General features: G+C 26.3%; 1 protein-coding gene across 1 annotated transcript; it reads left to right on the plus strand.

Annotated features, from left to right (window-relative positions):
- Nucleotides 1-694: 694 nt before the first annotated feature.
- LOC112601717 (synapsin) lies at nucleotides 695-10,774 on the plus strand. Its single transcript, XM_025349465.1, has 10 exons — nucleotides 695-847; nucleotides 925-1,048; nucleotides 4,396-4,721; nucleotides 8,092-8,176; nucleotides 8,236-8,524; nucleotides 9,083-9,187; nucleotides 9,258-9,463; nucleotides 9,529-9,793; nucleotides 10,356-10,446; nucleotides 10,534-10,774. The coding sequence occupies exons 3-10, from the start codon at nucleotides 4,445-4,447 to the stop codon at nucleotides 10,722-10,724; spliced, it is 1,509 nt and encodes a 502-aa protein (XP_025205250.1). The 5' UTR covers nucleotides 695-847; nucleotides 925-1,048; nucleotides 4,396-4,444; the 3' UTR covers nucleotides 10,725-10,774.
- Nucleotides 10,775-13,388: the final 2,614 nt, after the last annotated feature.

Genomic DNA, 13,388 nt, shown 5'->3' on the forward strand with positions numbered 1-13,388 from the left:
AATATTTACTTAGATGCACTGTACACGAAGTTGGTCCCCTGATTTTTCCAATGATTTCTAAATTAGTATCATTATTTCGCAACTATGATGCAAATATTTTTTACAGTGACAAAAATTAACAAAATTCGAGATGCTAAAATCACATATCTATAACACCGAGCTGTTTCTGATTGGTCCCACATTAATGTTATTATTTCGTACCAATTTCGAAACAATTTTAAATGGCAATAAAAAAATTGTAATACATTTTGTAAGTGAGAAAAGTAAAATTTGGCTTAGTTTAATATTGGTACACTATAAAAAAAAAAAAATTTCCGTAAAATTATACATAAGTGTTAAGGGCGTGTATATTTTAAAAGATAGATAAGATTGAGGGTCGACATCGTCTCACCCTGATTTTACTTTTTATTTTTTGTCTTATATGTTTATACATGTAGGTCATTTAAACAAAAAATCGGGACCCCATTCACGCCGCTTTTGGTTTTCCGCCAACGGCACACACTCCCGCCTCGTCTTATATAATAGCAGCAATTCGATTTCCCTATGGCTGTATGGATTTTCCAGAAGTCACCCTCTGTACGTCGTCCCGGGGACTGCGTTTCACTGTTACACCCGTATTCCGCATAATTGTTCTGGAAATCACCACCAGGGGTTAGCGGTCGCATAGTGGGCACGTCGCATCTGTCGGTGTAGCTATCGATCGGCTACTACCGCCGACACAGTGAAAAACGCGTGTAAGTGCAGTTGACGCCTATTTATATACGAGAGTTTTACACGTCCGAAATTTTTTTCCAAACCCTAAAAAAAAAAATAAAAAATAAAAAATAAATACCATAAATACAGCAAGGTAAAAATATATAAAATTTAGTTAATCATAGTTAATATTATTATTTTTGATAACAAAATAATCCCTTTCGATTTCAGTTTGTTTACGAGAGCGTACTTAGCTCTCTCATTTATACAAACCCGTGTTCAAATAATCAGTCAAAATTCCATTCTCAACGTTCAAACAATCTTTCACCACCAATGTCAATTATTTGAAACGAAGGTAATTTTTAACATATATCACATTGTAACTTTTAGATTGTAGTTATAATAACATAATATATTTTAGTTGTAGATTAAATAAAAGTTGTGTAGTTTATTTTTTTTTTAAATTTTATTGATATACATTTTGGCATAAAATTTGACTACTTTTTCTTAGTGACTTAATGTTATAGTAAAAGTCTCATACATAACAACATCAATTAAAAAAAAAAAAAAAAAAAAAAAGTATGTATAATTATTTGAACTAGGAATTATGTCTATACTCTATACTTCTAGATGGAAGATTTTTGAATTTGAATGTGAATAATTTACCTACCAATCATCATATTTTAACAAAAATTTTGTTCATGGGTTTTGGGTACTTACTGATATAATTTTACAATGTAATCATACCCATACGTGTAATATAAGTTAAAATTCCCAAAAATCGCAGCTAGTTTTCATTAATAATACGGCAAAATAATTACATTTTAAATCAGATCTGTACAAAAAATAATCTTTTCTAAATAATTATTTCAAAGCAATACAGTGTGCGTTTTTATGTTAATACTCATTACTATATATTTTGTTTTGCAAACGATTCTTTGACACTTAAAGGTTGGTTCTAAAACCTAACAAAATGTACATTGTTTGAATAATTTATGTACGAATCTAACATAGTACAATCATTTTTTTGTTTTTGCCATAGCTACCTGCCTTTATTGTTACATTTCAACGTTATCTCAAAATTAAAAATTAAAACCTTTTGAAACAGTAACTTTGGGCCATTATGTACAGTCACTTGCAAAATTAATTTATGTACAGTCACAGTACTAACACCTATAATGACAGATACATGTAATGAGATTTAAAATTTAAATTAATTCTCTTACATTTCAGAAATTATATACCACTGCGTCTATTAATCTGGGTATGGGTCAAACAAAGATTAGTATAAATTAAACCTTAATAACGTATTACATGGACGAGTCGCCTGTGGTTTTTGTTTGTAATTTGTTCAACCCATTCCGTTCATAAGCTATCTATATTTTTAAAACATAATTTATCAAATCGAAAAAAAAATCAAAAATTAACTTTTTATACTATTTTAACCTAATGAGATAAAAAGATTATTCATTCATTTTTTCGTCAATATAGTTATTTCGTTAAATGTGTGTGAAAATCATACCTAAACAATACAGTTAGTATTGTTTATAAAAAATACAAATACATTTTTAAATTTATAATCTCAAATTCTTTAATTCATTATTTAAACCGATTCAAATAAAATAGCTGGTTAGAAGTATTCGTGTAAGTTATAACCACAATCATATTACTTTTCAATGATTGGAAAAAATATTGTAAATAAACTAAGTACATTTTGGACTAGTGCCCGAAAAATAATATAGATTTAAAATAAAATTAAGGATCTAAGTTCATTGTACATTATATCTATAGTAAAGTTATCAAACATTAATAATATATTTGAAAATTATATTTTGTATTTTAATGTTTTTATGAGTTATAATTTAATTTTAAAATTTAAAGTCAATGAATATCACAAGAAAATAGTAAATATTATTTTCGTTATCTAGCTATTTATATATTAATTCATTATAATAATATAACAATGGGTATAATATTAATAACTATATGTGTATAAAATATTTGTTTTCATAAACCAGCAGATAATCAGAATATTTGGTATTATGCAAATAACTTATATTTAATGTGTATTTGAAATTCGAACGAATGGCGAGCTATGACGCATAAATACCATATGAAACCGTACTATGTCATATTCATATTTATAAATTGGTAGTAAACCTATACCATATAGTGTAATATTCATAAATAACTTTTGAGTATGCTAATGACATAAAAGTTACAAAACTTCACTACATCACTACTAACTAAATTCAGAACTTAAGTATAAAAATGTATAAGAAATACAGTAATAAAAACAATAATTCAATAACAATTAGGTATTTTTTCAACAATGTAGATCGATGTGTATACTGTACATTACTCATTCATTTTTGTTAAATTTTTATGTATATAAAAATATATATTTATAAAAGTCACAACAGATTTGACGATTAAACGGAAAATTAATCACTCTCATATATTAGCATAAATAAGAAAATTATTATAGGATCTTGAAGCATAAATTCCAGATTTCATAATCTGTTATAATGGGAAGCGACATGACATTAATGACTAATGTTCGGTAATTTATTACGCGCTAAATACTATTGTACCAGTGTGTTCGACTTTTCCAGATTAAAGATGACGTTTCTTTGTACATCCATAAATCATAATGTACTTTAATGTTTCTCTCATCAGAGCGAAAATACCATCACACTATCACAGTATAATCTGATATTATTCATATAGCATAAAAATATTTTTCTTAAAATACGATACTCATTAAGCAATGATATCTTAAGAGGATGGTGTCCTAGATGCTACGACTAAAATTTTATTGTACCACACTATCATATATAGATTTTTAGTGAACATAATATTATCCTGGAGACAATTACAAAATAAAATAAACGAGTAAAATATAGAGATCGCTAAATTATGACAAATTTTTAAAATTTATATGATATTTATGTATTGTAATTATAAAAACATATATAAATTTATATTATTAAGATATATAAGTTTTATTTTAGGCATTCGATTTCCCTCAGATAATTATGTAGTCTTATATAGATTCTAAGCTTAGAACTCTTTAGCGGACCGTAGACTGATGTTAAACTAAGAGCACTGTTATTCAATGTAATAGACTTTACTGCTCACTTACCATTTATTTACTTTTAAGGTTAATTAAATATTCTACTTATTTACCTATATATTATCATATTTTCCAATTCAAAAGTTGTCATATTAAAAACAAATTAATGAGACGTTTAATATCGCTTGACAATGAAGACACCTCCTTTCTTATTTAACTAATTTTAATTAATCTATAATTTTGTATCGAGTTTATCATTATCATTAATATTATTTTTTTTATAACTATATACATATTTTTTTGTTAATTATATCTTATTTATTTTATTTTATTCAAAGGATATCACCCCTTAATTAGAAAATAAATAAATAAATATGTTTTTATCGACTTATTTTCCTCCAGCCATTACGTCACTTTCAGATCGATTTTCTCAAGCCACTGCAATATCCGTGACTCTTCCCTCTCCCTAACAGACGAAAACAAATTATTTAGAGTCACCAACACATAAAATAATCTATATACAATATACATATTATAACACAAAAAATCAATAAATAGATTTTAAAACGAAAACAAAACGGTCACTGTATCGCACGAATTCTTAATACGACTACTTTGTTTTACAGGTTCTCTTCGGGAGACCTATCTTCGGAAGCAGACGATGCCGACCCTTCGATGGCTCCCACCGACCGGCCGCCGGCTTCTGGGGCGCAGTCACAACAACGCGCCCAACAGCGGCAGTACGCGTCCAAACCATCGCGTTCGCAAGCCGCCACGCCCGCATCCGAGGCAGCGGACATGCGACTGGAATTCCAGCAACAGCAACCGGGTAACCGGACCATAAGCGCACCGACCAGTCCAGCCAAGACGAGAGACTCGATACTACAGCGTGTCCAATCACTGACGGACGCGGCTAAGGAGAAGGCCAGTTCGATAAGCAACGACATCAAGTGTAAGTATCGACCATACGTAATCCACACACGTTGTAATATTATACCAAATAAAGCCAAGTTTCTTGGATGAAGAGGGAATTTCAATTATTCACACTTTTTCTAGTAGGCAATATATACTTATTTCTCTATAATTATTATTTTTCATATAATTAATCGAAATACAATGATTTATCTTAAGAGTTCAAAAAAACGATGATTTTTTTTCAATATTTAATTCGACGATTTAGTAAAAAGTTTACTCATCGTCACCGTAAGCAATATTATTTTTCTGTAAATACCAAAAAAGTACATTTTACCATTTTTCACATTACTTGTTTATCTATATTTATCAAATCAAATACAAAAAATATAACTGTCGACTGTCATAGTGCAACTCATTGAAAGAATAACTATTAGTGTGCAAAACAAATGGAATGAGTAAATTATTTATTTTTCGAAAAAGGTTTCATATGTAGGCTATAGAGGTCTACAAAATGTATGTTACAACCATTTTATCATATACATATTTATAATAGAAACAAATGTTTGATACAAGTTTTTTTATTATTATTATTTAGAAAATCTAAAACGATTAATAATTTTTAATTTTTTTTTTTTTTTAATATTATATATATGGAGGCATTTTAGAAATGTAAACTGAATTTTAAACTTATTTTACAAACATACTATAAAGAATTTTTTATAAGAGTATTTCGATACATAAAAATTAAGTTTCAAACGAGTAGCTTATGAGTAATAAATATTTTAAGTTTTGGTGAGCGGAGTAGAGTGGTATGGAGATACCCTGTATAAGGTTGGTCTACTACTCCAATCACCTAAGCTTTGAATTCTTATTTATTTTTCTTTATTATTAATATTTATACATATGACAAATGACTATAATATACATTTTGAATCACCTTATATATTATGTTATTGAAAATTTAAAAAAATATCATTATGCTGCACTATCGTATAGTTTGTTTAAATAATATCTAATCGGTTTGTATATAAAATAATATGTAAGTTGCATAATATAAATCATTTGTCCAACATTTATAAATAGCATCCGTAATACTTAGATTTTAATAAACTTTGTCCTCAAATTTTACCCAACTCACTATTAGGTCAAAATACTTCATACAATTATACTGTGTAATGGATCTGCTGAAATTCTTGTGGTCAGCGTTGCACACTGCAGTAAATACTCGAAGTGTTTGTATAGTAATAATAATACATTACGTACGTCGTCGTACATGCTTTATAATACCTATACGGATGACAAGGGTATATTTAATGCGGTTAAATCTTATCCTTTGTCCAGATAGTATAAATAAAAAATACAATACCATTCAAAAACGAATAGTAGGTATATTAGTTACTTAGACATTGACGTTTTCAAGTGGTTGACTAATAATTAATTCAATTAGTTATACGTTAAATTAAATACTTACACTATAACGTTTTGATGTTTTATTAGTTATTACATTTTTTTTTTTTTATTCCAAACAAATCGATATCACAAAATATATTTAACGAACGAGTACCTACACTAAGCATTTAGTGTTAAAGACGCTCTCTCGAAATAGTATTTTCATTATAATAAATAATAACAATCTCCGTTTTGAAGACTAACGTGATTATCAATTTTAAGTAGCGTTAGTAAATAATATTATATATTTTGAAATAAACGAAATAGTATTGACTTGTATCCTGGATAATATTAGAGTACATAACGTTTTTTTATGTTAAAGCCACGTCAAAAATTTACATTCAATAGTGTGCACGTGATGCTAATCACTTTTGATATATTTTAAAACGCCTTACCAATCAAACTACATACAAAAGCATTTTCAAAATGCTTTCAAATAATAGTTTTCTTTCTATCCATTCTTGGTATTAAATTCTGTACATATAATAACCCGTACGAAATATTTCGATTACAAAGAACACAGGGATTATAAATCGTATTTAAATAATTGTCAGTAAAATAGTTTGATTTTTAATGTTCATTCAATTCGTATCGCTCGCTAATATTTTATAGTTAAACAGTGATATAATTTTTTTTCTGAATCGATACGCGTTCCTTGACGTGTACGTAATTACAGATAAAAAAATGTTTCAAAAGAAAGTTTTATTCGTACATTTTTTCTATATTAAAAATACACAGCTGGTTACTTTAGATAACACGGTTATAAACTCGAATTAAAAACAGCAGCTATGTACTTCGATAATAAATAGGTTTCCCGCATTATAATTCCTTAAATTTATTTTCCCTTTTGTTGATAGACATTTTAATATGAATAATATTAAATTGTATATAAATATAATAAATTATAACTAAAAACTAAAAACTATCAAAAAAATCTCTATAAACCATAAGTTTAACATATTTTACTAAAAACAATTTTTTTAACACGTTTTATTAGTTCTAGTTTATTAAGCAGTGATAAATTTTTAATTAAAACCACAAAGGTAGAAATACGATTTTCAACATCTAAATTAAACATGTTTCTTCGTATTATAACAAAAAAACTATACCTACCCCATAAATTAGGTGTCCTTCAGAAAGTGTCTGATAATATAAAAAAACAACAATGAAGCAGATAGGAATCTAAAACATGAAACATGCATTATTTTAAATTTTATTAATTCATATAATTATTATATGGTATTATTGTTATGTATATATAATATGTCGTGTAAAATGTTTTAAATATGCATATTATCGAGTTGATTGATAGTTGCGATTAAGAGTTTAAGCCACATGTCTATCAATTTTTAACTAAACCCATTTTGTAAGGAAAAGTGAAGACTTTTATGGCTAACAATAGTGCTATTTAAAATACCAAAATTAATGCCAAAAAAAGAAAAAGAAAAGAAAAACATTGATTGTGCTATTTATTTTTTCGATATTACTTCATACCAAAATGTTATTATTGTTATTTTTTGTACGGTTATTTTCATTTAAGTTTTTCAATCTCTTATCATTTTTTTATGCAAATTGAATATACCTATTTTAACAATGAAAATTTGGTTTTTATTTATCAATATTATGATTTATGACCTTCTAACTCTAGATTTTCTGGTATATAAAATTGTTTATCTATTTAATATCGTATAACCATATGCCTTTATCAATCATGAAATATGACATTTGAATACTAGTAACTCTAATAAGTAGTTTAAAATTAGTTTTTAAATATTTCCAATTTATGAATCAATCGTACTTAACATATTAAAAAGTGAATTTTGAGGTGCGTGTATCCATTTCAAATGATTTTTAACAGCAACTGGTGTTTATTAAAAGTCTTTTCTGTAATATGAATAATATTATTGTTTTTGTTATACTCTAAATTTATAATTGTTTACCCAATGGGTTGTCTACAGATGCGGCAGCAACACGAAGACAGCAGAGAGTGAACAAAGACCGTTTGTTAACGTTACTTGTGGTGGACGACGAGAACTTTGATTGGTGAGGCGTGTTTGTTTTGTTTATTTTTTCCATATGACCGTTTATTGGTTTTAACATAGGTCTAGATACTTCCGGGGCAAACGGTTCTTTGGTGATTTTGAGATACACGTCGAACAGGCGGACATAAAAGACTTAACGGTGACCGCGAGCGCAGAACGAGGATGCACAGTCAGCATGGCGGTACTTTCACCGTCTGGTTCTCGGGTAGTCCGTTCGTTCAGACCGGATTTCTTCCTGTGCCGGCAGAGCGTCAGAGATGCCAGTAAAGATTATCGAAACGTCTTGTTGGGACTGAACATCGGCGGTGTGCCCAGCATCAATTCTCTACACTCGTTGTACAACTTCCAGGTGCGAAAATCTCTTTCAGCGTTGACTTCTGACATTTTTCTATCACTCATCATGTCATAATTTATTATTTTATTATAAGCAGAACTAGTGAAAATTTGACCATTGTGAATTCACATATATATTATGCTAATTTGTGCCAAAATTCTTTAAATAACGATTAAAGTTTTAATGATCAAATTTATTATTTTTTAATACTAGTAAGTACTCGTAATAAGTAACTGTTCCATGATTCACAAAATTGCATTTAACTTATTTTTGATAATCAAAGGTTAACGAAACTATAAATAAAACCATAATGATAATTATTTTATATATTTAAACTATCAGAACTCTTTTCAATTATTTTTCTTAATTATATTTTGAAAAAAACTTACATAAATGTTGAAGTTAACATCATAAAATATATGATATTTGAAGTTATTGGTTTTTTACCATATATTATCTTCCCATTAATTTCGTATATAAAACAAATCATAACCCAATCTTCAACTATCTTCTGATTTTTAGTCATATTTTTAAATATTTAGTTTCATATTAATAAATTACTAATATTTTCAGGATAAACCGTGGGTGTATGGACAATTGGTACAACTTCAAAAAAAATTGGGCAAGGAAAACTTTCCGTTGATCGAACAGACTTTCTACCCGAGTTCAGGTGAAATGGTAAATAAATTATATATTTTTATAAAGTAGTAACAATGGATAAATAATGGCACATAATATTGCGTTTCAGTCTGTAGCCACTCAATTACCAGTGGTCCTCAAAGTCGGGCACGCTCATGGAGGCGTTGGAAAAATAAAAGTCGAAAATAATTCCGACTTCCAAGATATGACATCAATTGTATCTGTTGCCGCAACGTACTGCACCACCGAACCTTTTGTCGATAGCAAATACGATCTTCATTTAACTAAAATTGGACCTCATTATAGAGCATTGATGTAAATAAAAAAGCGTTGTGATCATATAACATTAATTCACTAATTAATTTTGAAATTATTTTCAGGCGTAAAAGCATATCGGGCAATTGGAAATCGTGTGTTGGTTCAGCAATGTTGGAAGAAACAGAAGTTCTAGAAAGATATAAATTTTGGTTGGATTCTGTGGCAGAACTTTTTGGTGGTTTGGATATTTTGTCATTGGAAGTAGTTGTCTCTAAAGATGGAATAGAACAAATAATTGGCGTCAATGACTCTGCATTATCTCTGCTGGGAAATCAGCAAGAAGAAGATAGAAAATATATTTTCGATTTGATCATGGAAAAATTAGAAGTATTTAAAATTTACTTTAATTCAATAATAATATGTTAAATTAATCTAAGAATATTAGATTTAAAAAACTGTTAAGAGGACACCAAAAAAATTTACATATTTTTTTCTGTCTTACAAACGTACAACATAGAAAATTTGCATTCGGTAAAACCTATTTGTTTTTAAGCGTTATTTGATTTATTAGTTAATATAAAACTAAAAAGTACGAATATTATCCACGATATCTCGTAGAATTTCATTAATAGATTAATTATTACTTGAGTTATAAATTATAACCTACATTATTACCTAATGAATAATCTTACAAAGTATGTGAAATACTAAATTTTTAAATTGCTCTCAACACACTAAAAAAAATACGACATTCTTAATAATAATCTTTTTTTTTAATTTTATGATGTATCAACTTTAATATTATGTAACAAATAAAAATTTTTCTACGCTTAAAAAATTAAAACGCATTTACCAACCAAGTGATTATTATAAATTGTTTTTTTTAGTAAATTTGCGTTATGTATTATTAAATACTAAATGCTTATTAATATAAAATTTATTATACTAGACACAAGTTTTGGCCAATATGAATCTTCAAGCAGTCACCCAAACACAAGAAGAAGAACCAACAGCTATTCTGGCGAGACGAGACTCTTTGGGTAGGACAAATTAGCTTAGATGTTTAGTCAAAATCTTAAATGATATAACTCGTGAAGGATTTATAGTATAAAATATGAAATTCGTAGTTTCAGAGAGTAGCGTCACCAGCGGCCATCAGTCTAGTCAACCGGTGAAAGCAAATCTGAGCCGTCAAGGTTCCATAATTTCAGCTCCGACTCTTGCTCCGGCGCAGCAAAATAAAGGACAATTGGACGATACAGAAGATACGATGAAAAATTTAAGGAAAACGTTTGCTGGAATCTTTGGTGAAATGTAAACACGGACTCGCTAGAATAACAATACTGGAAAATCGACAAAAAAAATATTGAAAAAAAAACATACTGTAACATATTGTATGTTTGAAATTTGTTTAATTTATGCCCTTTTATATTAATAGGAGCTTAACTGTTGATTTAATGGAATTAAAAAAAAAAAAAAAAAAAAAATAGAATAGTTAATTTAAGCGATTTAAAAAAAAAATCGTATGCACTAGATGTTCATTAAAATTAAACATTTAAATATGTGATGGGATCAAAAAATGAATCCACTGAATATATTATTATTTCAATATTATTCGAGTTACATAGAAAACCCTGTTAAGTTTTTATTGTTTAATTGCAACCAATTATTTAATGCTAATTTGTTTTAGAAAAAAAAAAAATGTTTTTTCACCTTTATATTTATTTGATTGTTTTTGAATTACGTTATCATTAAACATAAACTTATTAATACTTATTCTATACTATCTATTATGTATATTATATATTCTTACAGCATATTTTATATTATAATATATGTCGTAAGAAATTAAATTTTAAAACAGTAATAATCATGGTTAAACTCAATATTGTGTGATCGATTAAAGCAATATAATATATGTTATACTAATGTTAAACGAAATAGAATAGACATAATAACATATAACAATAAAATAAAATTGATAAAGTTATGTATTATACAATATTTCTCTTGGCTTTACAATTATATAAATATATTTTTAATTCTTTCCTATAGTAAATATAGATCAAATAATAATAAGGAAACTTAGAACGTTTTTGACTTATTTTTATTAGTTATTAAGTTTTAATTGACACCAAATGAACAAAACAACAATAATCATAATCATGATAAAATATTTAAATAATAGGCATTTTATATCAATAATTTATCAAAATTACATATAATGATGTGTATTAAAAAAAAAAAAAAATAAAAAAAAATACATTGGTTTATGAGACAAATAAAAACAAGTAGACTAATTTTTTTTTAAATAGTTATTTGATACAATATTTTATGATAATAAATTATTACTTTAATCGTTAATCATTATTATTACACTTTGTTATTTGATTAAATTCAATTTTTTACAAATATTAATTATTTATTCTTGATAAATTTAATGGAAAATTAAAGAAACATATTATTGTAGTCAGTTCAATTTTGTTATTTTTAAATTGATATCGACGACCTCTGCATACATTAATGTTTTATTCTGCATTTATTTGTAGTATCATTGCAATGTTACGTCAAAATATACTTTGGAACAATACAAAAGCGTTAATAATATATTGTATGATTTCTAAACCAATATTTTGTAACATAAATATTATAATCCTGTAAATTTTTTGGAAAATAAATAATTTTTATTTCTTATTTAATATTTATGAAATTGTTTTGAATAAAAATCATTATTTAAGCACAATATTATTACATTATTAATAGTATTTATGTTGAAAAATGTATAATTTTAATTATACAACAAACATTAAAAATATTCTTTAAAGGTAGGTTAATATTATCGTATGTGAAGTTTGCATAACTTTTATACATATAAGATTGCTAAGCAATTACGGCGAGCTTGGCAAATAATATCATGCATCTTTTTTTTTTCAATTTTTTATAGCTCGTTGAACAATGAGAGAAGAAATATTAAATTGATTTCGTTTACCTTAGAATTAAAAAAAAAAATAAATAAATAAATAAATACAATTTATATATAAGGGCTATATATAAATAAACAACAAAGGAACTGAGCAAATATTCTTTTTATGTCTAGAATATATATTGTATACTTCAAAATAAAAAATATTAATCTTAGAACTAAGGATTCATTAAAATTTGTTTACTATTTTAATCTTTTTAATTATCATGACTTTAATTTCAATAGCATAATATATAAACAATATCATTGTTACATACTACATAGATGGTAAGAATACAAACATAAACGGCAAACGTATATCTATAATATTAAAATTCAGGCTAAACATTATTGTTGTGTCAAAAATATAATTAATATTTTATGAATTCAATAACTTTTTCTGGGAAGATTTATTTATTTTTCATTTTTTTTTTTTTTTTTATTATTCAACTTATTGTTTTACTACATATTTTAAATATTTATTATTATTTATAATAATTCTAAATTACATAACTAGATAAATATATTGTTATCAAAAAATATTCGATTTAAGAATTAAAAAATGACAGATTTAAATTTTTTAATACATTTTTGATTTGAATTCTCATTAACAAATATTTTAATGAATAATATCAAATGTGATTTGTAAGTATGTATAAACAAAATTTAATTTGGATTATGATCAATTCGGATGTTAGGCTTTATTTAATTGAATGAAATCGGATTTTAAAACTTAGAATATTTTCAAGGTTTTTAAGAGTGGTTAAAATTTGGGTTGGTTATTAGAAAATCAGTCACTTTGTTTTATAATGTCAGTAACTATATATTAAAAACATTTCTTTTAGTTTAGTGGTCTTTATCTTAACTATTAATAGGCGCGAATTTTTATACTAAGTATAAACTCAACATGTTAGTTCTTTTTAAAATTTAAATATTATAAACAAACTAGACTACCGGAAATAAATGTTCTTGACATTTTTTTTTTTTTTTTTAACATGAAAATATTCTGGGATTCTTTTG

Source organism: Melanaphis sacchari, unplaced genomic scaffold (genome assembly GCF_002803265.2).
Source record: "Melanaphis sacchari strain LSU unplaced genomic scaffold, SCAv2.0 Contig7_pilon_pilon, whole genome shotgun sequence".
NCBI classification, from domain to species: domain Eukaryota; kingdom Metazoa; phylum Arthropoda; class Insecta; order Hemiptera; family Aphididae; genus Melanaphis; species Melanaphis sacchari.